Consider the following 26738-nt stretch of genomic DNA (forward strand, 5'->3'; position numbering starts at 1 on the left):
GCTGATGGTGAATGTTGAACCATGATTGAAATTACATAGAAGCAAGAGTACAAATATGATTTTATTTTTGGCTAAAGAATTGGTAGGGGAATATTAAAAATGCTGGGTTAGAAGGAGTCAATAAGACAACGCTTTACAGAAAGAAATAAATGAAGAAATATCAAAAGTTTGAAGAGATTATGCTTTTTGTACTTAAAGAGCCATCTATTAAATGTTAAAAATTATTTTTTAGAGTCAACTGAGTATCAAGGTTTTTGGAATATTTAAAAATGTTACAAGAGAAAAATCTCATTAGAAGAACAAAGTTGGAGGTATCCACCTATCTGATATCAAATTATACTACAAAGCTATAGTAAGCAAAACAGCATGGTACTGGTACAAAAACAAACACATAGATCAATGGAACAGAATAGAGAGCCCAGAAATAAATCCACACCTATATGATCAATTACTCTATGACAAAGGAGGCAAGAATATACAATGGGGGTAAAGACAGTCTACTAAATAAATGATGTTGAAAAAACTGGACAGATACATTAAAAAAATAAAACTAGACCATTTTCTTATACCATAAACAAGAATAAATGCAAAATGATTTAAAGTAAGATCTTAATTTTTATGTAAGATCCAAAGCCATAAAACTCTTAGAAGAAAACTGAGGCAGTAAACCCTCTGATATTGCTCTTGGTAATATTTTTTTCTGATATATCTCCTTGGGCAAAGGAAACAAAAGAAAAAAATGAACAAATGGGACTACATCAAATTAAAAAGTGTTTGCACAGTAAAGGAAACCATCAACAAAACAAAAAGACATCCTACCAAATGGGAAAATATATTCTCCAATGATACATCCGATACGGGTTTAATATCCAAAAATTACAAAGAAGTCTTACAAAACTGAACACCAAAAAACAAACAGTCCAATTAAAAAATGGGCAGAGGACCTGAATGGACATCTCTCCAAAGAGGACATACAGATGGCCTACAGACACATAAAAAGATGTTCAACTCATTTCTCCTGGTGTTCTCTTTAGCCTGAGTATATGGGACCTGTTAGCAACAATCTCTTTGTTTAATTTGAGGTTCTACATGAGAACAATTTAACAGACATTATGCAACATGTTTGAAACTCCCAAATTACGTGAGTCACACTGGGCATTCAGACGCACTAAAGATTTTGTGTGCTTATGTTTGATCAAAGAAGTCCTTAACTAAATTTTGTGATACAAACCTTCATATTCTCATCAGTACAAAATGGCGGAACAGCATTTGAGCTCACAAGTCCATTCTGGCACTATAAAGTCTGTCAGAGGATCAAAACAAAGGTACCACTGGATGGATATGAGGTGCATCTTGGTTCTAGCTGATTTATAAAAGATAGGACTCGACTGCATCATGGCCCATCCATTCAGTGAATACTGAAAACTCTAGAACGGTGTCTCCATCCTGGACTCGGGCAGCAATTTACATTTTATTGACACTCAACTGTTTCCCCTCACTTTATTTTCCTGTTTCTACATCATTGTTTTATAATTGCTTATACTGTCATAGTAGAATTTTCAAGAAAAAAATAAATAAGCAAGCCAACATGTACAAAACAAGATGAATCAGCAAACAAAGACAAAATATTATTAGTTTTACCCAAGTATTAAAACATTGACAAGGGTTCTAAAAATAACACTTTATCAGTGTGTGATGCTTAAGAGTTTATTTTAATCAAATGACAGGAATTAAACATCCTTTGCTGAAAACAATTTCCTAAAATAAATATAATCTTGAAGCTCTAATTCTGCCAACTCCACTCTTCAGATATATGGTGTGAAGTACTTTCAAAAGATATAATTGTGAAACACTTCACTAATATTTTATTTTTAATCTTTGGTGTAAACTGACATAAACTTTAAAGTAAAAATGGGCTTAACAAGTCTAGTGTACATATAATTTTGTCAAACAGTTACAGAACATTTTAAAATATAGTTTTTCACATGCCTTTGGTTTAGGGTCATTAGAAAATTGCATTTATGTCCAATAAAAGTGTTTCTTAGTTCTCAGTTATCCAGTTAAACAGAAAACTTTTAAAAAGTAAATGAAATTTAGCTACAACCAAGGATTTATAGAATTCATGTAAAAATCTCTTTATAAAAATGATTTCTCATTCATAGTATTAAAAATATTTTCTCACAGCTAAAAAATTTATATCTGCTATAATATCAATTTCAAAGACTGCAGAAATCATTTAGAATTAATTTTTTAGGGTCAAATGAATTTTTAATAAAATGATTTTTATTTAATATCATTCCTATGTGTTTTAAATCCCTAAATACTTTGATAGATTTTTCAAATGTTATGGTAACTTAAAAGCTTTTCTTCGATATTCTCTCAACAAGTTACTGAGAGAGTACTTTTTTCTCTAATTTTGCTCAGTGTGGATATTTTCCTAAAACTAATGGGGAAAAAGACTAGACTTCTCTAATGCGAGTCACTAATTTTCATTGTAAATTTCACTGTGGGATATTTACACCAAAAGAAAGGGTTGGCCATGGTGAATTCCACTAACTTGTTTTATTGATTTAGGGTCCAATTTTTATCCTATTAGACAGTGGGACTTAGACCCTTATTCTCATGCATGTGACTTCTGAGAATTTCTAATTTGGATTCAGTCCTTAAAGAAAACAAAAATGTATGAAGGAAGTGGAGACTTGGCTAGCAACGACATTTTTAGTGACTAAATGACTTCTTTATGCAAAATAGGTAATGTTTAAAACTTTTCTTTTTATTAGTTTAAAACTTTTGTTGGCAACAATTTTATAACATAGATGTACATACCTTAACAGATAAAGTGTTGGCCACTATCCCATCTACGATGCCTTCAGTGAATGGATCAAAATGCTTGTCAGGTCTCCTCATAAACTCTGGCTTTAATCTGTAGCCACTCTTTCCATTGTATTCATACATTCCCATGTTTATCTGCATAGCCAGGTCTGCATATCAAAGACACAAACCTTATTGTTACTGTATTTATATTTGGAGCAAGAAAGTAAGATTGTATTATAGTCCACTTTTGTTCCCCTTTTTAAAATAAATATTTACTCATTGTAGAAACTTAGGAAACACAGATTAGGGAAAAAAAAATGAGCTGTTATCTCCAAATTCAGAGATAAGCCACTGCCAACAGTTTGGTGTATACTCTGTTTTTCTACTCCAAATATGTTTTGAACATGCAGTATGTCCAATTCATTAAATATTTGTCTGCTTTAATTTTAACAGCAGGATTCTTTTGACTAGATATATTTGAATAAATGTATTAATCCAGGCCCATTCTTGGGCACATTTATTTAGAAGTCTCTTCTAAATTTTCACCATTACATACAATGTTTGGATGAACATGGTTACTGTGAAATCTTTGGAGATACCGTTAATTATATTATTAGGAGTGAAATTTCTGGGTCAAAACATTGGCACATTGGAAAAGCTTGCTGATAAATCTTGCTAAAATGCCCTTCTTAAAGCTTAAGCCACTTTAAACCTTTAATCCATGTTTTTGGGGATGAACAGTGGATGCTGTAATTTTAAAAATAATTTTTAGAAAAGAAAGTTTCCTTTTTAAAACTTTCATTCCTTTAATTAGTTACCACCAATATCTAATTACACACTGACTCGTTTCTAATGCACAATGATTACTGGTCAAAGTTTTCCTAAGACTGAGTGTACGAAATAAATGTCCACACTAATTGCAATTACTAGGGTTAAAAAAAACACAACATTTTAGATTCATAAAGAATCTGGAAAGCTGTCCTTTATTCCAGATTATCTGAGTCACACCTCATCTCCGTGAGATGGACACTAAAGAGGTGATGGTAGACATATTTAAAAGTTCCATTAAACAAACCACTTTTAGAGCAGGAAAAATAAGTAAAATTTTGTCTCTCATGTTATTAAGTATTATAACTATGATACCAAAATTGGACAAAGTACAAAAAAAAAAAAGAAAATGATGGACTTATCATATTTGAAAAAAATTAACTCCAAAAGCCTAAAAAATTACATTAGCAGCTCATATGTTTTAAAAAATAAGAGCTTAGGAAGATGATCATTTATAAAATACACTTGTTATAAAATAAATACACAGATATCAATATCCAAAAACAACCTGTTAAAAATATAATATTTAAAAAAATATTTCATCTAAAGAAGCTAGACCTCTAAAAAAGACCAGTGATCAATAAGCATACTTAAAGATAAAAAATGTCCCTTCATAATGATAAAGTTTCAATTTTCCTGGAAAATTTAACAATTCTAAATTTGCATTAATCTAATACATAGCCTGAAAATATATAGGCAGAATAATTGGCAAAATTAGAAGAAAAATGGTTAAATCCACAATCATATTGGGAGATTTTAACACTCCTCTCTTGCTAGAATAAGCTAATTAAAGAAATAAATAATATAGAAAATTTGAACTATAAAATTAGCCATGTGACCTCACGTAAAAAAAAAAAAAGAAGACCAGTGATTTTGCTGAGGAACTTAATATAACAATTTTTAAAAAGAAGAGAAAAACATTCTGTGATTAAAAAAAATCTTAAAAATTAAAGGATGTCAGTTTTCTTCAGATGAATTTATAAATTTAATGTGATTTAATCAAAATCTCAATTTTTCCATGGGGAGAGGAAAGCATTCTGACAAACTAATATATATTTTATGTGATTTTAATCAAAATCTTATTTTTTTTCCAGTGTGGGGAGAGGGAAATGTAATATTAATTAAACTAAATTCATTTGGAACAGGAATCCTACTGGCAATGGTAAGAAAAGTACTGAAAATTAATAGCCTTGAAGGAGAATTTCCATTTCCAGGTATTAAATTATATTATTAAACATTACAATAATAACAGTGAGTTATTGGTTCCAGGAACACAGACAAATTTATTGAGAAGAATATAAATCAAACAAATGGACCCAAGTCCATTAGCAATAACATAAAAGGCTATTAAGGTGTAATTACAGGTCAAATGAAAAAAGGATTGATGTCTTACTGAAATTACATATCAAAATTAAATTTGAAAGGATAAAATTACAAATTGAATAAAAAGAGAGAGAAATAGCAGTAAACCTGGTTCTGAATGGGGAGCCTGCAGTCATAGAAGTAAACCAAGACTCCATAATAGAAAACATCTGATTTCATCTGTTTCACAAAATATGACAACATGCCCTTTATACAAAAAGTGCTGTTAAATATCAATAGGAAAACTGACAACAGTCGTGAATAGGCAATTAATAAAAGTGGAAATATAAAATCAAAACACATTCATAGAAGCAGAAATATAAAAATAAAAAACCCCGCATATTTAAAATGTCCAACCTCAATAATAATCAAAGAATGAAATTAAAACAACAGTGAGACACTATTTTTTGTCTGAAATTGTATTGTTATTATTTAATGATAATACTTAACCAAGATCTCAAATGAGTGGGGACACCTCACATCATACATTGCTGATGGAGGAGAAATCTAGTGTAACATTTTTGAGACAATTTGGCATTTTGCACAAAGGTTCTTAAAACTTTCATATCTTTTAACAGAGTAACTCTGTTTTAGAAATTTTTCTAAAATAACATTAGGAGATAGACTTGACAGTTTATATTCAAGACTGTTTTCAGAGCATTATTTACAGTAGAAAAAATTCCCTAATGTTCAGTAATAGGAAATGGGTTTTAGTAAATTGTGAAATGTGCTTAATATACAGATATTAAAATTCATGTTTCTGTAGAGCATATCTATATGGAATTAAGTGAAAAAGAAAGTATATACATAGCCCCCAAAACTTACAGATTACAAAGCCAAAAATTAACAGTGCTAAATCTTTGAGTGGTAGCATTACTGGCAGTTTTATTTCTTCTTAAACTTTTTTGAATTTTACAAATTTTGTACAATAAATACATATTACTTTAAAAAGTTTGAAAATAATGCAAAACCAGTAGAAAGAGACTTGTTTATAAACTCTTAAATATAATTTTTCAATTTTCAAAATTCACTTTTTTTTTTTTTTGCACTGATAGTTTTTTCATTGAAATTTGCTTTCACCGGTTTCAATCAAGTCTGGCATTTTTTTTTTCTCCTTGGGAATGGTTTTTGGACACTTGGAAATGGGGCTTTATAACAGAATGGAAATGAGCATGAATCGTGTTACTTACCAACTGTTTGGAAATTCAGCGCAACCATCTGACAACCTGCATTCCAGAAGAGCTGGGGCATATAGTTGGATGAATCCACACGTGTTCCTTTCGGATATATCCTACTAAGCTGCATTTTGTTATATCTGGACCATCATGTTAAGTAGTGAATACAATTATAAAAATATTAGCCAATAATATTAACTGAAATGCCACCTTCCATTTTTCTCCACTGGAGAAATGAACTAAATATTGATGATCTCCTTGGGCTAGTGGGTGAAATACATAAAAAGCTTGCTGAACAAACAGAATCAATGTACTTTCATAATATAAATGTAGCGTCAACTCTGCAGAGCCTGGTGGGTGAAAGCTAATAAGGTAGCAAAAATGGCTGAGTCAACGTCAACCTGATTTTATGGAGATTATTAAGGACAGGCTAAATGATTAAGGACATGCAAGGAAGCTCAAGCGTGTCAAATCATGTGAGAGTATGATTCCATGTTTGGCAGAAGCAAATAATATGAACTACATGGCTATTTTTGAAATGCTACCTGCTCATTTTCTTAGCCTTCCCTGGGAATGATGTTGGCCAAGACTATGGTCCTCTATGATTGATAACAAGGTAAATATAGCACAGAAGGTTTTGACCTTGTTTCATATTTTGGTTTCGACTGTCATCAGTTTTCCATCCTGAGACCCTTTCAGTTATTGGACAACAACTATGTCTTCTTATTACCAAATTAGGTAAAGGTTAGTTAAGGTTCCAAGCTTGGGCTGGGGTGTCAGGCCAACTAGAGTTCAAACCTTAACTCTTGAGCGTGTTCCTACATAGTCTAGGGCAAATGATTTCACATTTCTGTGCCTCAGTTTCTATATTCTATATTTCTATAAAACAGATTGAACAATTCCTACATCATAGGACTTTTGTAAGGATTCAACAAAATAAGACATATAATGAAAGGACCATCACATAGATACTGCGTTGTCAGGAAAGTCATGATGCTTCTTTGCAATGAAAAACAGAAAAATACGTCATGACTTTCCCGACGACCCAATAGTTATTTTATGAATACTAATGATCCTGATTTTTATAGTGTGAATTTGCTTATGGAGTTTACATTTGTTCTCTCTTCCATTGATGAGTTTTAAAGATGACTTTCTAGGACTTGCTTCATGAAATTGAGTTCTTGGGGATATTTAATATTAATTTTATGAAAAATATTTCAAGACTTGTTTCATTTTATTTTGGTTCATGGAGAATAATAAAAAAATGTTGTTGTCAGAAGTAGCAACAAAACTATTATTAGTAATATATACTTATATTCTCATATCATCATCCAACTATTTTTTGACTGGACATCTATCACATGCCCATGGATGCAAGATGCCAGGTCAGGTTTACATATACAGAAGGTGCCCAAAAAATGTATACGCATTTTAAGAAAGGAAAAAAACTATTAAAATTGTAACACTTGATATATACCAATAACAAAAGATGAATACAAGTCACATTTGGGTTTTGCAATTATATTATACAAGAGGTACTCAAAGTGGTTACCATCAGTGTTCAGACACTTCTGATTACAGCAAATTGCTGTTTGAGCAATGCTGACCAAAGTGTCCACTTGTATACATTTTATTGGCACCCTTGGTACATACATCTTATATATGTTATATCTTACATATGTATAAAGTATACAAATATATGCTTTACACATATTGTCTCTAACCCAAACAGCAAGCCATAATGGTGGTATCATTATTTCTGTTTTACACATGAGTAAATTCAGAAGGATTAAGCAAATTGCCAAAGGACAAAGAACTTGATGGTATGAAAATACTGTAACCTGGAAATCCTTTACTCCAAGGCCAGTTCTCTTTCCTGTATACCAGGCTACCCCATTCAACATTGCATATGAAACCTGAAACTATTTATTACACTCACGTGACAGGCTAAAGCCATTTCATGTATCTCTCTGATTATTTAAAACAAAAGTTAAACAGCACATGACTTTAGTTGTGCTAATTCAGTCGACATTCGTCCAATCAAGGATACTCTACAAATTCCACTGGAGACTTCGTCAGCTGCTCAAGTCCTTTGGTTTCGACGAAGGAAGACATTTCAAAACTTTTATTTCTTTCTGAGTTAATGACAACAAAAAAAGTGAGAAAAAAAATTCAACATTATAAATTATAACATAGGAGAAGCAGGCAAATGTTCGGTGAATTTACGGTGATTAATTTTCAATGTAACTTTCATATTTCATTTTGTTTTCAGTGAACCGTTTACTTGAAACAAAAGTTGAGTTTTATTAGTTGACCCTTCTAGTATTTACTATGTGGGTCAGATATGTTTATGGGGATACAAGGTAGGGACACGGTGGCAAGAGTGGGGAGCATTAATGTTAGTCATGAGTAGTGTGGCAGTGAGAGCTGTTTTGTCAAATAAGCACAGTCCTTGAGGAAATCTTTTGTTCTAAACCCATTCAGATTGGCTTCTTGGAGTCATTGCTGGGGATTAACAAATGAGGCCCTGGATAGTTTCCATAAGGCCGACTGTCTCTTTTATACCCACATTGTCACAGCTTCAGCTTGGATGTCCTCTTTAGTTCAAACAATTAATGTGGTATTCGAATTATGATATTTTTAAAGCAGGAGGATCCTTGGAAATTTCCCTGTCGGATGGCCTCCTTTTCAGATTAGATAACAAGGTCAGAGAGGTGAATGTGCTAGAGGTCTCAATGTCCGTGAACACGGAGCAGCATTTTGAAAGTGAAATCCAAGCTTCCATTAGAGTGAGAGAAACAAAACACAGTTATGTTTGTTTGGAAAGACTAACAGTCAAACAGTTTCTCTGTCCTCTGCCCAGCTAAAAATCAAACTGCTAGATACAGTACTAAGACAAGTGTCACCCAGAGAGGTTAGATAGCACTCCCTTTTAAAACTGAGTTCCCTTTGAGGCATTTTTCCCTCTTTGCTACCCACTTTCCATAATTAAAGCTTCATTCTTCTTCCTAATCATTCCCAAGCTCCTTTATCCATCTCCTCACCTTCCTCAATTTAATCATCTGTAAGGTAACTCTCACTTCTCTTATTTCCCTCCATCGAAATTTACTTTCATATGACCAATTATTTTAATTATGATTGCTAATTAAAATTAAGTCAGTGTAATAGGTGCTTTATGTGCAGTATAATTTTTTAAATGTGATAATATAAAACACAAGGAGAAAAGTCCTTGTTTGTAAATCTTTCGTTCATACGCTTGTTATCAGGTTCTGAAGGATTTAAATGCATCAGCTCCTCAGTTTTTGGCTCATGAATTAAGAAAACTTGCTTTACAGCCACTGAAAGTTACAGTAACATAAAAATAATACTTTAAGATATTTCAAATTGAACAACTTGTGCGAAGCAGCATCAGTAATTGTGAACATCAAAGCAAATGTTGAAATCTTTATATTATAAATTGCGTTGGGAATTAAATTCTTTATTGTAGAGATCTAGATACCATATGCCACTAAGTTAAGACTTTTTGGGTAAAATTATACAACTATACATGTGTGTTATGTAGACTTAGATTTTGATGTATCTGTAAACCTATCTTTTATAAGAGGCTGCTGTGTTTAAGCAAAAATTTAGTGTTTAAGAGCACAGGCTTATAAGCAGCGAAAAAGTCCTAGGGGTTCTCTTAACCTGATAGCATCTTATATTTCATGCAACGATAAAGAGCAATTTCATAAAAGGGCTCTTTTCTCTAGGGGAAGGGAAGATGACATATATTTTACATTCAGTATGGATGTGTAGTTGGATAAAGAAAAAACACCAAATGATACAAAGCTAATGATATATTCTCCTAAATGTGTAAAACAGGCTGAACAAATGGAATGTGGGTGAATTGGTTGATTTGGTTCTATTTCTAGTTATCAGGGCTGACCAGACTGGCTGTTTCCCTTCTGGGGGGATGGGTAATAGTTTATTTTCACACTGTCACTTATGTAATGGATGGAGTCCACTGTGTTGCTGCAAGCAAAAACCAAATGTAAAATTCTCTTAATTAGCTGTGCTCTGGTCTAATGTCTTTCAGATAACCATGTATAGCCTGTAGCCCTATTAAGCATTTGGGGGAAAGGTCATGGAATACTTTTTCATATGGTTATTATAATATATATTATGGTTATTATATATAGTTATTATTTATATATATATATATATATATATATATATATATATATATATATATATATATATATATATATATATATATATAAAACCAACCCATGCATATATTAAAGACTTCACCAGCACAGAGTAGTTTTATTAAGGGTAACATTTTTTGGTCTAATTACCTTCCAATTAAAATATACTTTTTATATGTTACCTGAGGGGTTTTTCTCCAGGAAAACTTACTTTTTGAAATTTCAAATGACTCAAACTTGACTGGCTGAATATAGTTCACCAGGTTAGACATCTCTTCTGTGGCCATGGCCTCGCTCCCAGCTGTTCCCTAGAAGGAACAATAAAAATCACAATCCCAGAGTTAACATATTATTGAGGGTTATTTTCCCAGGGCAGTGATCACGTGACCCATGAAAGCAGAAACTCCTCTTCCTCTTCTGAAGATGACTATTGCCAACAGAAAACTCATTACAGGAAAAAGGAAAAGCAACGCCTCATGTTACTTCAGGGTGAGGCGGGAGCAGGCAGGTCTAGGGGTGGCTTCCCTTGTGCCCTGGGACCAGCAGCATCAGCTGCCCCTGGAACGTCCTCAGAAACACAACAAATTAGAATCTGCATTTTACTACGGCGATTGCAATGCACAGGAACCTCTGAGAAGCACTGAGCTACAGCTCCTCTGCCAAAGCGAGGTGTCCAAAGAGAACACCTAAATAAATAGTTAATACACCTAAAAACAACCTAAAAAAAAAGTTAATGAATCAAGAACTCACGGTTCAATGAGAAAATTAGTCTGTGGGTAACCACTGGATAAACTGAATTTATTTAAAACAGATAAGAAGGTTGCCCTGTGGAAGTGGGTCGGAGTAGGCAAACAACTATTGTTTTTCTCGATATAAAAAGCATTCTTCCTTCCCTCCTTTCCTAGTTCCCATGAGCCTATTGGGCAAGCAGTACAGTGTAGGGTAGGGGGGGTCAATAAATAGCTCGGGCTCTAGAGCCAGATTCCCTGATTTAAAATCCCAAGCTCACCACTTAGAAGCTGTGCAATCTTGGGCAAGTTACTTAACTGCTCTGTGCTTCAGCTTACTCATCTGTAAAATCAGGATAAAATAAGTTCCGATAGCATATAGGGTTTTTGTGATTATTAAATAAATTAATTTACATGAAAGAGTTCAGAACAGCACTTGGTACACAGTGAAACCTCACTTTAACTGTTATTAGCGATTACATATTATCTTGATAGAGTTTTTAATAAAGAAGAAAACCAATACTGCGGTATTGGCATGGGCAGACTTCAATAGAATGATCTAAAGTGATCTAATATTTTATCCCATTTTTAGATGAGAGAATACATGGAGACAAGGTTTCTTTTGAAAACTCCTTGTAGCCACATTCAGGTTAAATATTAATCGGGAAATCCTCATCTGGAAATGGACCCTCCAGGTAGTAAGACGGATTTTAAATTATCAAAAAAACGCTGATAAAAAATTTATAAACAATTGAAATAATTCTCGGGCAGAAATACTTTACCAGGCATTATAAAAATTTTCCTTCCAGACATTAAACTGGAATTCAGTGGGGAAACATAATAAAAAATTAAGACTACATTAGAGGAAATAATTATAAGGAAAAGACTATAAAGTCAGAACAGCTTATTATTTGTTATTTATTCTTATTAACTAAGTTGCATAGATAAAAATACTAAGACAGATACTTCCCGACATGTTTGAAAGCAGATTCAGTATAATTTGTTTGACCAGGACTCCTGCTAAAACAAAGTTTTAAAATTCCAATTGACCGAGCTCTGCTTCACTTCTAGATTCTGTGCCATTAATATTTATGAGCTCATGAAGTTATTTGGGATGCTTGAGTTGGTATCAGTAGCTGTCTGTAGTGGTTCCAAATTACAACAATGAATTCATGTCGTATTTCTGAACATTTCTCCAAACCTCATGTCTTCTCTGAACTTTGACAATCCATTTAATGACCTCAAAACTTGAAGCAGGCAGTTGGATGTCACAAGTGCTGAATTTACTCTCTAGATACCCATTTTGAAGGAAGGCAACCCTGACAACATTGCTCATTATAGAGAACTTTTCTCAGAGCCCTTCTTCCTTTGGTGACCTAAGTCTGTATCCTCATGGCATGTTCGCGAGTAGTGCAAATGTTTTAAAAGTGAACTGAAATGCTTTTCACCGCTAGATGGCAGAAGGTGACCACGGACTACATCCAGAGGCTGCAGCCAGGACTGGCAAGTGAGTGGGAAGCGTCTGTGACCAGAGGTCAAGCCCTGGATACCCACCTCATCCATTGAAGACTTTTTACAGTCATCATCATCATCGTCGTCATCACTTTCCGTATCCGCTTCCCCTGTCAAATTTCAATAACAGATCATGAAAGAAACATTTACAGGTTTGAAGTATACATAACGTGCATTACCAAAAATTTCTTTGGACATTGACCTTTCACAGTTTGTTTTAAAATTACTCTTTTGGCTATTTAAATGTTATTAATTGTAGAGACTTGTACTAACATTTTCAATATGGATTTTTTTTTCTAAATTTCATTTGTGAATACCATTTGAAATTTCTAAATTCTATAAAAAAATGCTCAACGTTTTATCTATGTTTAAAAAACCATATGGCATCAGATAGTTTTCTATGGTACATGCATCCCATCTTGGTAGATACATTCTCTTTCAGTGTCTGCATCACCCAAAACAGATAAATAAACATTCACTTTTCCATCTTTCCCTCTTTTTCTCAGTCTTGGCTCTTCAATGGGATGCGTGGCCCCGCTCAGTGACCTTGAGGCTACTTTTGCAAGGCCATAGAGGACCTCACAGAAGTCAAGAAAGAGGATATATGCGCTGGTGCAGGAACAGTGAGGATGTGTTAATACACCTGACTGTACAAAAACTGTAATGTACCAACTGTATCCTATGAGTTGCCTGCAGGCTTATTTGATGAATGCGATCTTGTCTAAACAAGGCACCTACCGTATCTTGGAAAATGGTGAAATTCAGTTTTACAGGGTAGGATAAAATGAGTGAATCCTTTAAGTCATTCTGCATTATGGAATCCTACCTCCGTCAGACATAATTCAACTTCACATTTAGCCAATACACTGGCGTTTCAATGGGGCTGGTTTTCTCTCTGCAGGTTTGGTGGGTGATTCCACTGGGTTAAATAGTCTCACTAGCATGAGGCATTACATTTTTCCACATCTCTGGGCTTCAGTTAGACCCAGTAATAACAGTTATGTAAAGAGAGTTTCAACTAAAAATCAAAGAAGGCATAGTTCTAAATTGTTTGAATTGACTACTTCTTTCAGGGTTCACACAGTGCAATAGCATGACCAGCCCAGTAGATGGCAATACTGGCTTAACAATGAGGTGGCTTGCGAAGGCTGGTGGCTTTCCCTCCCTGCCTTCTGAAAGTTAGCTGCTTTACTCAATCTATATAAATGACACAGTGCCCACAGCACTGTTTTCCAAGAAGCTTATAAATGTTTTCATTTGGCTGATGAAGTTGAAATCGATTTCTGAATGATAGCAGTGAGCAAAGTATTCATGAGATATATTTAGAGGGAAAAGATCGCTGGGACCAACAAGGCTCCTTATTTATGGCTTGTTTATTAAAGAAAACCACTTGCAACCATTTTATGATGCTGATATTGCATTACTAAGGTAAATCCATTATATTTTAGATAGAAAATATGTCTTATTATATTAGAGATACATTCTTTTAGGAGGTTGATACAAACATTTTTATAATCCTATTTGTTGTCTCAGGTTCTTGCAACTATTTTTTGTTTTTTAATTAGGAGATTCTTTTTGTCAAGTAATTTAAAAAGTTGTTTAGTAAAACCTTCTGCACAGTGCTTTATGGGATACAACTATAAACCAGTCATTTCAAAGACTCAACCAGGTTATGCTTTGGTTTATGTGAGAAAGAAAGAATTTGTCTTCCTTTACTCTGAGCAGGGACCTGATCTCTCCCTTATAAGTCTTTGGATGGACGTTGGAGGAATCTTGTCGAACTATAAAAAATTTATATGAATATATCTATATCTATATCTATATCTATATCTCCATATATCTTACTTTACCCTGGTTCTTTAAGACGAGCATACCGGCAAGGGGTGAATCCTGTAGAGGCGTTGGGCCAACAAAGGCCATGAGAAGTAAATTAGCTTAAATAAGAAACTTTTCATGTTTTTCAAGTTACTTGAATTCCCAATACTGAGAACAACTACAAACCAAATGGTAAATTAGCAGTGTTCTTTATTCAGGGGACTACCTACATATTAAAATGTCCAAAAATTTCCACTGAAATAAAGATTGCACAACAGACTATGGGGCGAGCTTAGGAAATCTCCCGTATTACGAACAGATTGCTGCTCTTTCTCTGTATTAAGCAATAATGTTCACTGCCTGTAAAAATTCTTATTTGTGTTATGCATCCAGTTAATAAGAGGGAGAAAGCTGGTAGTGAGGAAAGGCAGATGGTAAAACAAGCTCCCATGTGCAAAGGAAGACATGGCTTATTTGCTAGCATTCAAGGGGTAGAATTGTGCTAGGAACTAGGTTGCCTGTTAATAATATCTATTCCAAGACTTCAAAAAGAACATTCTCACTGAGAACACAAGTTATTGTTTTAAAAAGAATCAAAATTGTGTAATAATGTTTGAAATACATATTCAAGAACTATCAAAAAAATAAAAAATAAAAAAAACCTATCAAAGAATTATCTAATGTTTGTTGACAAGGATTTTTTTTTAAACTTTTTCTTTTTTAATTTTTATTGGGAAACAGCCATTGTCATTGGTTACACATTGCTCTCATGCTACAATGGCATAGCCGACTCCCTTAGGGAGGGCGCAGCTCACAGTGGCCCATGTGGGAATCAAACCAGCAACCTTGGTGTTATCAGCACCATGCTCTAACCAGCTGAGCTAACCAGTCACCCCCAATAAGTATTTTAATCTAAACAATAAAAGGAATTGACAATTGAGGAAAAAGAAAAGAAAAGATAAATCAGAGTCTTGACTAACCTTTGTTTGTCCTGATTGCCATAAAGTTTATATTTTAGTTTTTAAAAATCATTTAAAAAATCTTTCAATGGTCATATGATAGGTATACAGAGAAGTATAGATACCATATTTGTACAGTGCAATGCATTAACACTAACTAAACAGGCCTTAGATCAAGAAACAAAATATAACCAGTCTCCAGGAGGCCCCTTGGGTTCTCCCAGTCACTTCTTCCCTTACGGTAACCATTTCCTGACTTGTAACAGCACAGGTGAGTTCTCTGTTTTTGTACTTTGTATAAATCAAATCATACAATAGATGCTTTTTTTGTATGCGATTTCTTTCACTCAACATGAGGTTTCTGAGATTCATCCATACTATGTATGCAGTGGTAGGTCATTATTGCTCATGGTGTGAATGTCCCATGATTTATTTCTCAGTTGATGGGCATTTGGTAGTTTCCTAGTTTGTGGCTACTAAGTCCCCCACTTAATGAACATTCAAGTTGTGAACTTTCACAGATACGAACAGACCTTGCATTATGAACATTCACAGATGCGAACAAATCGCGGAAGTAGCTCACGTGTCTGCCGGACATTGTCACTATTGTGCTGCTGTGTGCTTACTGTACAGTGCGATAGTGTACAGTAGTACAGTGCTCAATCAGAGCCCAGGATGTCCGGAAGCAAGAGGAAAAGCAGTGATGATGTGGAGGGGACTGCTAGGAAGCGCAAAGAATCACATTGTTGAACTTATGAACGAATCCGACTTAAGAACGTTCTCACGGAACAGAACTCATTCGTAAGTCGGGGACTTACTGTATTCTGAATAGTGTGGCATTAAGCAATTTTTGTGCCTGTCATTTGGTGAGCATCTATGTGCATTTCTGTTGGGCATATACCTAAAAATGGAATTCCCTGGGGCATACAGGATGCATATGTTCAGCTTTTGTAGATACTGCCAAACAGTTTTCCAAAGTGATTATTCCAATGTTAGTTAAACTTTTCATTAAAGCACTTCCTAGATTCAAGCTTAAAGTTTCCTCAACTGTCCACGCTCTAATCAGGAGATCTGCACAGTGCACTTTTCAGATTACTGAGAGATTCTGACTAAACTTGGAAAATAAATTAGACTAAATCACAAGTAATTCAAAGGAAATGGGTGGCCATATAGAATTCTCTTCTCCTCAACCACAAAAATCTATTTCTAATTAAATCTAAAAGTAAAACTAATGATATGAAGCATCACCTAGTAGCTCTGATAGGTAATTCAAGTAACTTTAACATTTCACATTTTAAAACAACTCTTTAAAATATTGCATCATCATTGAGAATGCATTGGATGCACATATTGAGTCTAGTCCCGTGATTAATGTCAAGGGATCATTGCCCTTGAAAAGCTTAAAATCATGAGGTCACTCAAAGATTATTTGGTTCATGTGGTAGCCAGAATCACAGTGTCCCCAAAATGTCCATGTCCTGTGACTATGTCCTGTGTCCTATGAATGTATAGCAAGAGAGACTTTGCAAATGGGATTAAGAACCTTGAGATGGGAGAGATTATCCTAGATTACCCAGTTGGGACCAGTGTGAGGACATGAGTTATTAAAAGCAGAGAGCTTTTCCTGGCTGTGGTCAGAGGGAAATATGATGACAGAAGGGTCAGTGAGATGTGACTTTGCTGGCTTTGAGGTTGAAGAAATGGGGCCATTAGCCAACAAATGTGGGTGGCCTCTAGAAGCTGGAAAAAGCAGGAAAAATATTTCCTAGCATTTCCAGAAAGGAATGCTGCACCTGCAGTTTAGCCCAGTGAGATTGCATGGGCCTTCTGACCTGAATTGGAGGGAAAGACATTTGTGTAGTTTTATGCTACCAAGTTTGTAGTAGCAAAAGAAAACCAATACAGTTTAAAACTGCCCAAATAGGAATGTGAAATGTCCGCATAAGCGAACTTCAGAGCAGCAATTCTTAAACCCATGCATAACAGGAGAACGACAGCCCATCAGCTCCTCACCGGCTCCAGGAGATGAGGGCTCGAACATGCTGGAGGAGTCGCTGTACGTGTTGGAGGCTTGTTCCGAGAGCTTCTTTTTGCTACTTCCTTCTGACGACTTGTGTGATTTCTTCTTATTTTTCACCAAAATTTTGTACATTAGCTCCATAGGGCTTGGAAGTGGAACTCCAGAGTCCAGCTAATGGGGCAAAAAGACAGCACATTCTTTAAAAATGCACCCTCTTCCCTTCAGATTCTCTCCCCTCCCCCACACCCAGCCCTTCCCCAACTCCCCCCCCCCCAACCCCTCCCCAGGACAGCTTTGGATACAAGAGCTTCTATTATTCTTTACTATCATTACACTGTGTCTTGCGTGGGGACTGGCTCATAGCCCTTTTTTTTTTCCACATAAAATGTATATCTTAATTACTGTACGAAACCTTCCCACAATGAAATCCACGTGAATAAAACCATAAGAATGCACTAGTAGATTTGGAGTGCTAGCAAAAAGTTTCCTGCGTTTTCTAATGGACCATATGAATCCAGCCATCTTGATTGAGGACAGAGAAGGAGGCCCTGGCCTGGATTTTCAAAGGAGGGAAGCCAGTGTGGCATCTGCCAGAGAGAGTTGGGAAAGACAGGCAGAAGCTTCCAGGCAAGCCTGTAGAATCCACTTTTCAGTGCAGTTTAAAGACAGCAAAAGCCCCATCCAGGCACTAGGTAGTTAAGTTGCAATATCTTAGCATCAGCAGAAGTGGATCAGATGGCTTCAGGTTTCCTTCCAGCCCTCAGATTCAAGCTACCCTTATTTCTAGTGTTTCCAGCTTGCACATCTAGTGGGAAAATCAATTTCCCGTTAGAGGGTTATTAGATATCAGAGAGCACGTGTACAAGTCCCAAGATGGGCTATTTTTAGAAAGTGTAGTGAACTCCCATAAGTCGGTCCTCTATTCTTTGCTTTCGATGAGCCCGGGGACTGGTATGAAATCATGTAAGGATGTAGGGAGGCTGGGAGAAAGGGTCGAAGAAGGAAGAGGCTGCTTTAGGGTATTTCTGCTGCTTTCCCTCCCAAAACAGGGACGTTACCATGGCCATGGGATGCCCGAGTTCTACACCAGGAGGCACATGCACAGAAGTGAGCAGTGGAGAGTCGGGACAGGCCGGGATGTCACTGTCCCACTTGCAATGTCCCATTTTGCAGACCCATGTCTCACAAAGGGGTGTGATAAGGTTCCCTGAGAGGTGATCAGAGCCCTGTCCCCTTGGATGTCTCTGTGGCCTGACTGAGACTGTGGGAATTCTGCAGTCCTGACTGGGTCACATCTGGCAGTGAGGGAGGAAGAAGGTGTGGGCCGAGGAAGAGAACGGACGCATGGCCAAAGGGTTCATTATTAGCTGCATAATCTTAACCAAGGAAGATAAATACGGAGAGCAAGTGAGGAAATCTTCATCTCACTCCAGTCATAAATATATGCATTCCTTCAGGGGTAAACATCAAAACTACTTACTGGATATTTCTCCAGTGGCTCCATGAGAAGAGCGTCCCCAAAGATCAGTCGGCAATACTCCGCCATCTTGGCTTGCTGCTTCGGGCTACAGGAAAATGAGAAAGAAAGAGAAACAGCAAGGAGGCGTATTCAAAGAGGGTGGACAGGAAGGATTACGTTGGGTCATTAATTACAGAAAGGTAATACCCTCATCCTACCCTTCAGGATCCATTTTTATCATTCTGAATCCGTTTTTTATGATCCTGCTTTATGTGAATTTAGGTACCACACACAGGATGGTGGAGGCTATTCCTAAGGCTGACCTGCATAGGCACAGATGGAGGGGACGGATGGAGGGGACGGCAGGCCATTTGCCTGTCACTGGATTCTTGAATGTCCCAGAGTTAGAGACTCAGTCCCTTTTGTTTAATTTCCTGATTCTAAGTCAAATGCAAGACACTTGGGGGCAGAGCTTGTTCATGACTTCAAGTGAATTCTTGGGTGAAATATGTCCAACAGACAGAGTGAGCTGTGCTGCAAAGGAGTTTGTAAGGAGGTGAGGGAGGAATGCAGGGAGGCAATGGCGGGGGGTGTGTGTGAGGGGGGGAGGGTTGGAAGACAGAGAGAGAGAGAGAGAGAGAGAGAGAGAGAGAGAGAGAGAGAGAGAGAGAGAGAGAGAGAGAATATCTCAAAATGTAGAAGAAAAAGGAGCAGACAGGCAGAAGTGTGTCCACTTGGGAGGGAGTCTTGTAGGAGAAATAAAAGAAGCAAGCACCTGGGGAAAGGTATTTGCAATTCTTATGTGCATGACAGGGATGCAGAGGGGGAGTCAGCCTGACTATGTGCCAGTAGGAACCTGGTCCGATGCAAAAAGGCGAGAGCTGCAGCATTTGCTGAGCTGAGCTCCAGCTCTGAACTGCTCTTGCTCTGTAGAACGCAGAGGATAACAACTGTTCTTAGAAAGGGACAGAGGGTGCTGAGAAGATGAAGTGAAGTAATGGATGCAAACGCCTTTGAAACACTAAAAGATCAGAGCAGAGGTAAGGTGATCCGGGTGTTTCAAGGCAGCATCCGCCAGCCAGACTAGACCACTTGTGCGCCTGCTCACACAGAAACACCGTTGATAGGAGCAACATCCATATTCTTCCAATACTCCTGCTTCCCTTGACCTTTCACAAAGCAATGATTTTTTTTCCATTCTGTAGAATGTTAAATATCATTATGAAGGTATCCAATTCCATTGGGTTTTATGGACTGTGATTTTGATCTACAGGCTGCCAAACTCGATTTCTCATAGTTGTCTCTACGTGCCGCCATGTTAATACATTTTAGCAGAGCTGGGACTGTAGTGAGAAAAAGCCTTCGTTACTACAATTCCAAGTCATTATACAATGTGATTATTTTCATTCTCTCTTCCCTGACTGTTAAACCTGAATCATGGACTGATTTTTTCCTGGGAGGGAGGTTATTTTGGGGGTTCAAATCATATTGCAATGGTCCACAAGGAAAAAGTACTCTTTAACATCCCTCTGGTTTTTTTAAAAAATAACAAGGCATATATTTTGGGGGACAAATGAGTTTTCTGGGGTTCAAATATGAGCCCAAGATCACTGCTTTCTTGGAATTGCAGGGAGAGGCAAAGGGGAGAGTCACAGGACTTGCAGATCCCTACATAACAGCCTCCCAGCTTCTCACTGTGCCTTTCCTGATCGGTATGAGATTTTACTGCACGGTTTATGCAGCCCTCAGAATATACTGCAGTGTTCTTCAGCAGTATCAGCAAGAGAGCAAAACCTGCCAGTCAGAGAAGCAATCCTGAAAAACACTGGGCGTGCAACTTATTAGAAGTTGGGAGAAAGCAGAGATATGGCTGATTTTGCAGGGCAGCCTGGGCATGCTCTGTTAAGACACTTTTGCTCAAAGGATAAGTGGCCCAGGGGCTAAATCAAGCTAGCCAGCTGTACCTGAAACAAGCCCACCTGTGCTGGGCCCATGTTCCAGGTCGCACAGAAGAAATGGTCCAAGCCTTCCATTTCACTTTCCCAGAATGACGCTATTAAATGTGACAGAGCTTTGCTACTCTGAGTGTGGTCCATGGACCAGCGGTAGCAACAGCATGTGAGCTGGTTAGAATGCAGATGCAAGGCCTCCGAGCAGTGAGTCAGGGGGCGGGAGAGTGGGGCCCAGGGTCTGGATCTTAACAAGCCCTCCTGATGATCCTGGCACACGCTCAAGTTTGAAAACTGCTGTGAGAGATTAAAGCAAGTCAACAGGTGCTGAAGTAGGTAACATTTTTCTTGACTGTTCGAACTGGGGAGCTCCAAAGTCCTTTGATCAGAGACCTGGTGTGAAAAGAATGGTTTTACCCTAATGCCCTGCATTCGGGATCTCTCAGGGAGCCATATTCTCACCAGTTTCCATCCTGACCCATGTTACAGGTGTCCCTAAATAGGTGACATGCAGAGTCCTCTGTCCTCTGTCAGGTAGCCACCAAATCAGGCCCTGAGAAGATATTTGCAGAGCACAATCTTACTCGATTCCACTAGACAAGTCACCTGGAGCTGTTCATGCTGCAGGTGGCAGGGCATAGTTCCTGGTTCTCCCATTGGCTGAATTGGGGGTGGAGCCCTGGAGCCTGCATTTGTAACAAATCTGCAGGTAATTCCAATGCAGGTGGTTAACAGACTGCGGTGTTTAGAGCAGCACTCCAATATGTCATTCAAATCACCGGCAGTCTTAAGAAAATGATTCAGAGGCAGAGTCTGGGGTGGGGCCCAAGACTCTGCATTTCTAACAAGCTCCCCAAATGACGCCTATGGTGCTGGTCCGTGGACCAACTGGACTTTGCACAGCAAAAATCTACCTCTGGCCTAGATTTTTAAAAACCTGCCTCAAAATCCACTGAGATGGAGAGAACAAGAGGTAGGTGTCCAAGAGAAAAGTACAATGTGCTATTTGGTAATCAGGCAATTCATGCTCTTCACAAACACACATGCCCACCTGACAGGAAACAGAGCAGAGAGCCAACTGAATAGAAAAGTCAGTGGAAAACAAACCACCTTTAATTGCGGGTCAGAACAGCAGAAATAAAAGGCATTAAAGTTGCAATTAGAGACAAAAAAATCAAAACGTCCTGAAGCATTTAGAGCATCAACAGTGGCTACCATGGAGATGAAGTGAGAGGAAAATATTCACAAATACATTTCGAGCTTCAGGCCATAGCAGACACACCTGGACATATTCAAATAGTATTTTAATAAAGTGTAGGCACCTGGCAAAGTGGTCAGTTTTCTGACCAACAAACATGCTCCCTTTCATGGGCTAAATCCTCCAAGTTGAACTATTATAAATCAACCTCCTTCTCGATAGATGAATAATCTGCAATGCATGGAAATTAAGAACTTTGTCCAAAATCTCATATTGTCTGTGGCCAAACCATGGCTAGAGGTTACTTTGCTAGATTTCCCAGTAGAATTATTTTTATGAAAGTGCTAGTTCACATATTAGGTGGAACATCAGAGTTAACTAGGGCTTTTTGAAGCCTTATTTCTAGAAATTCAAATTTAGGGGTAGGGGAGGGGCTCAGGACTCTGCATTTTATGGGATTCTGACACAGCAGGTGGAGAAGGGTAAGTTGCCAGCAGCTAGTGGCAGGTCCCCTCTGTTGTCCATAAATAGGTAATTCCAAATATTTGGAGAGAATACCAGAAAGTTCAGTGGATTTCTTTTTTCCAACGTGAGTTCGTTTTGGAGGCGTGGCACCAGAGTTCTGAGACTGACATTTTGTATCTGCAGCACACAGGAGGGTAAAATGGTTCACTAGAGGTGGCAAATAGAGTTCAGATGTTTTGGGTGGGCATGTTCCTGGGTCACTGTGTTGAGGAGGGTTCTGAGGTTAAATCTAGGTTTAGTAGGAAAGGGTGCACAGCTGTTGAATGATGTCTGCCACGTGGTTCAGCAATAAGGCGAGGTGGCCACAAGTCAAGTGTAGGGTTTATTCGTTTTCTTTGGGTGTGTGATAGTCCTCCCAGGAAAGAATTGTGGTTGAGGGACTTTGCTATGTAGAGCTCAAGGACAACAGAAATATGAAGCAAACCACTTCCTCCCGCAACAGAATTCAGTATCTTTGTATTTCATTGCCATTCGATTACCTCAGTGGTTTCAGATAAATATCATGGCATCCTGGGAAGGTTGTTTTCCTGTTTTTGTTTTTGTTTTTTGTCATGTATAAATTATTAATAAACTTTTAATAGCTAAATTTCTCATTTTTAAACCAGAAAGAGCAGTATTATGGCACTATTTATTTTTTTCTTTTGTGTTCAGTGTAGGGCTTAGTTTTCATGACCCATTTCGGCTCTATGTATGACTGGTATTGAAGACTGAAAAAAAGGTCCTGTGGGTACAACCACATAAATGTAAATATTTGCAGGCTGTTGCCTTGTGGATGGTCTGGTTGCCTTGATTTGATGCTTAGAAGGCTCATAAGCTTCTGCTTAGGTGTAAGAGATGGTGTGTTGGTTAAATATGTGAGTTTTGAAGCTAAACTGGCTGGATTTGAATTCCAGCTCTGTCACTCTTTAATTGTATGACCTCGAGAAAGTTACTCACCCTCTTTGGGATTGAGTTTCATAATCTGTAAGATAGGGATAATCATAATAGTATTTATTAGGAGCACCTGGGTTTGTGGTGGGGTTATGTGAGCTTATGCTTGGCACGCTGCTCAGGACATAGCAAATGTTATCTGTTATTATGTTTGTGGTGGTGATGGTTATTGATAGCTCTCTGGCTACCTTATGGGAGAGCTCATGGTAGCAGGTGTGACAATCAAGAATGGATTTGTAAATTTTGTAAATACCTTTTCATTTTGTCTAATTTATATAGAAACATTTCTTAAGGAAAATAAATGTGCTAGATTTGGAGATATTTCTACCAAAAGGAAATAACACATCAACAAGTCTGGGAATTATAGTACCTGGAAGAAAGGTACCAAAGGATTGTTAGAGCCCGGTTACAAATGGATGGGCAGAGATGAGAAAATGCTCCAGAAAACTTATCTGCAAATCAGAGCTGTGGCAGCAAATGAGGCACTAAATACAGTGGCTAAGGAGGTGGTCCCTTTGGTTAGAAGAGAAATAGCAACAAAACAGAATAAACAGAATAAATTATTTTCTCTTCAATCGACCCTCAGAAGCGTGAGAAACACTGTGCCAAATGATTACATCATTTATTGCATGACTGTTTCCTAATGAAACAGAATCACGAGTCGATAAATGTAATATGGATTTCCTGAGGGCAAACTAGAAATAAAGACAATTATAAAAGTGGTTACTTCAAAATAAGGTCTCTCTCCACATATAAATTAACAAATGATCACACTTAACTACTTAGAAATTCCTTGAGCTGAAATTTGGTCATGACCAAACCACTTTTCTACGATTTGGTGAATTCTTTAGGAGTTAGTGAATTAAAGCAGGTGTTGTGAATTAGTTGGGCAGAGTAAATTATTGACCTGGGAAAGACTTAAATAAGAAGACGGGGAAAAGGAACTTGTGAGCCAGATTAGGGCAGGTGCTGTTGGCTTCTCATTGAGAAAACTAGCTTAGGTCATTGAAATGAAAGAGAGGACTCCTCCACAAATGCTGGTTTGAGCAATGATGGGTACCATCCAGGGTCTTCAGACATTAATTCCATGGACGAGAATTTTAGTTTCTTGAATTGATTCAATGTAGCCTAGAATTTTTCATTTTGAAGCTCTTTAAATTGAATAACCACACGATACACTAGTATCTGCGTGTTTCATATAAACGTGTCTTACTCTGGTCCTTTGTCATAAAATGTGCTGTAAAGCACATTTTTCATCTTGAAGCTCTTTAAATTGAATAACTACATAATGAACTAATATCTGCATATTTGATATCGACGCGTCTTGCTCTGGTCCTTTGTCATAAAATGAATCTAAAACAGTAAAGTCAAAATTACCTTTTCTTTGTGTAGCTCAGCAATAAGTGCAGGCTATCCTGAAATTTCTGAAATGGATAAATATTTACCAATAATAACAAACGGGAGAAACCAATGGGAAGAGGATGGAGGGAGCATTTGGTGGTCTTAGTTCTGTATAATTGCGAAATGGCAGAATACAATTTACAGTTATCTCTCCACCGGCTCCAATGCGTACAGAACTAGCCATTTGAGTGTGTGACGAAACTGACTACAAATTTGCATACAACAGAAGGAGTTAATGAAGAAGGATTACAGAAGTGGCCCACTGCAATAGAGACATGGATGATATAAGGAAATGTGTTCCACTGCATTGTAAAAAGAGTAGTCTTCAATTGAAAACTCCTGTGTCATGAAAATAGCTTCCACAAGCCCAATGGATTATTTTAATGTAAATAAGAGTTCAATGAATGCATTCATTTCACGTGCAGATGAAAACATGCTGCCTAATACACAACATAATTAAGAACACCATTAATAAGGTCAAAGAATTTTACATCAAATGAATAATTATTAAACATGTCCTATATGAGAAAAGGACTCTCTATTGAATGTCTTAAATACTTACGAATCCACATGATTCTCAAACGAAAGGAGAATTGGGAAAGGTGAAGTCTTAAATGCACACTCGGCGATTGCTTCTATCACTTCCTAAAAATGAGAACACATGAATATTCAATAGGCCAGAAATTCAATGTGTGTATTATTTTCTTTGGGGTTACGCAAATTAATATGGCTATCTTTTTCATTCCTAGAATTGTATCAAATGGCCGGAAATGACTAGAAGGGATTGTGAAGGCCACTGCACTGTAAATTTTCTGACTTTCCACTTAGCAAGGTAATAAAAAGAAGACTGAATTTTGGTGGAGGGGGAGATGCAACTGTAGAATGGTTCTATCATTTGCTAATTACACCTACTTTTTAAAAATAATAAAATCAATCTATCATAGTATAAAAAATTTGAACAAGGCAATCATTTTCACTCATAAATTCACCCTTTGAACCAAACCATTGTTGGCATTTGGTTATATTACTAATATATATATATTAGTTTGTTTTTCATGTACTTGTCATATAGCTAAGTTTTAATTATAGGAAATACTCTATTGGTATTTTTTAACATTGTTATGATATATAACATTATTGAGATATAATTCACTCATTTAAAGTGGACAATTACATGATTTTTAGTATATTCACAGAGTTGTGCAACCATCATCCCAATTTAAGTTAGGACATTTTTATCACCCTCAAAAGGAATCATATACCCATTAGCATTCACTCCCAATTCCCCCTCTCCTACCCCACACACCTAGACCTGGGCAAACATTAAATCTACTTCTACCTCCATAGATACACCTATATCAAACATTTCATATAAGTGGAATCATACAATATTTGGCCTTTTAAGTCTGGCACCTTTCATTTAGCACACTTTCATGTATCCATGCTGTAACATGTATCAGTACTTCATTCTTCAATCTGTAGTTTTTAAAAATGTGTATGCCATAAGCTTTAACATCTGTATAAAATCCTAGGACGTAGTAGTATCATAACTGATTTAACCATTACCCAATTGTGGAGTAGACATATTTTAAAAATTATCATTCAAATAATTCTGCAAAGCACTTCTTCATTTTTTTTCCTAATATTTTGAATTATTCTGGGAATAAAGTCTCAGAAAGGGAATTATTGAATCAAAGAATATGAATAATTTTAAACTCTCCTGTGTTTCTCTAAATTATTTTTCATCTTTGATTGCCTAGAGTAATATAACGAAGGGCCAGATTTCAATGCATATTCACCAGCTTTGGGCATTATTTTTTCAAAATGTTTTTCTCATGGAACTGGTATTCAAGTGTGATCGCATTTATTTTTAATT

General features: G+C 36.8%; 1 protein-coding gene across 1 annotated transcript in view; it reads right to left on the bottom strand.

The window, feature by feature from the left end:
- PLCB1 (phospholipase C beta 1) overlaps positions 1–26738 on the bottom strand; it is a 242186-nt gene that overhangs the window by 128550 nt on the left and 86898 nt on the right. Inside the window, exons 9-16 of the mRNA XM_019635243.1 lie at positions 25425–25507; positions 18881–18965; positions 17394–17571; positions 12649–12716; positions 10578–10674; positions 8230–8314; positions 6195–6319; positions 2827–2981 (exon numbers count right to left, since the gene is read on the bottom strand). Coding sequence (XP_019490788.1) covers positions 2827–2981; positions 6195–6319; positions 8230–8314; positions 10578–10674; positions 12649–12716; positions 17394–17571; positions 18881–18965; positions 25425–25507 — 876 coding nt within the window. The remainder of the gene's footprint in view (positions 1–2826; positions 2982–6194; positions 6320–8229; positions 8315–10577; positions 10675–12648; positions 12717–17393; positions 17572–18880; positions 18966–25424; positions 25508–26738) is intronic.

Source organism: Hipposideros armiger, unplaced genomic scaffold (assembly GCF_001890085.2).
Source record: "Hipposideros armiger isolate ML-2016 unplaced genomic scaffold, ASM189008v1 scaffold_20, whole genome shotgun sequence".
In the NCBI taxonomy this organism is placed as follows: Eukaryota; Metazoa; Chordata; class Mammalia; order Chiroptera; family Hipposideridae; genus Hipposideros; species Hipposideros armiger.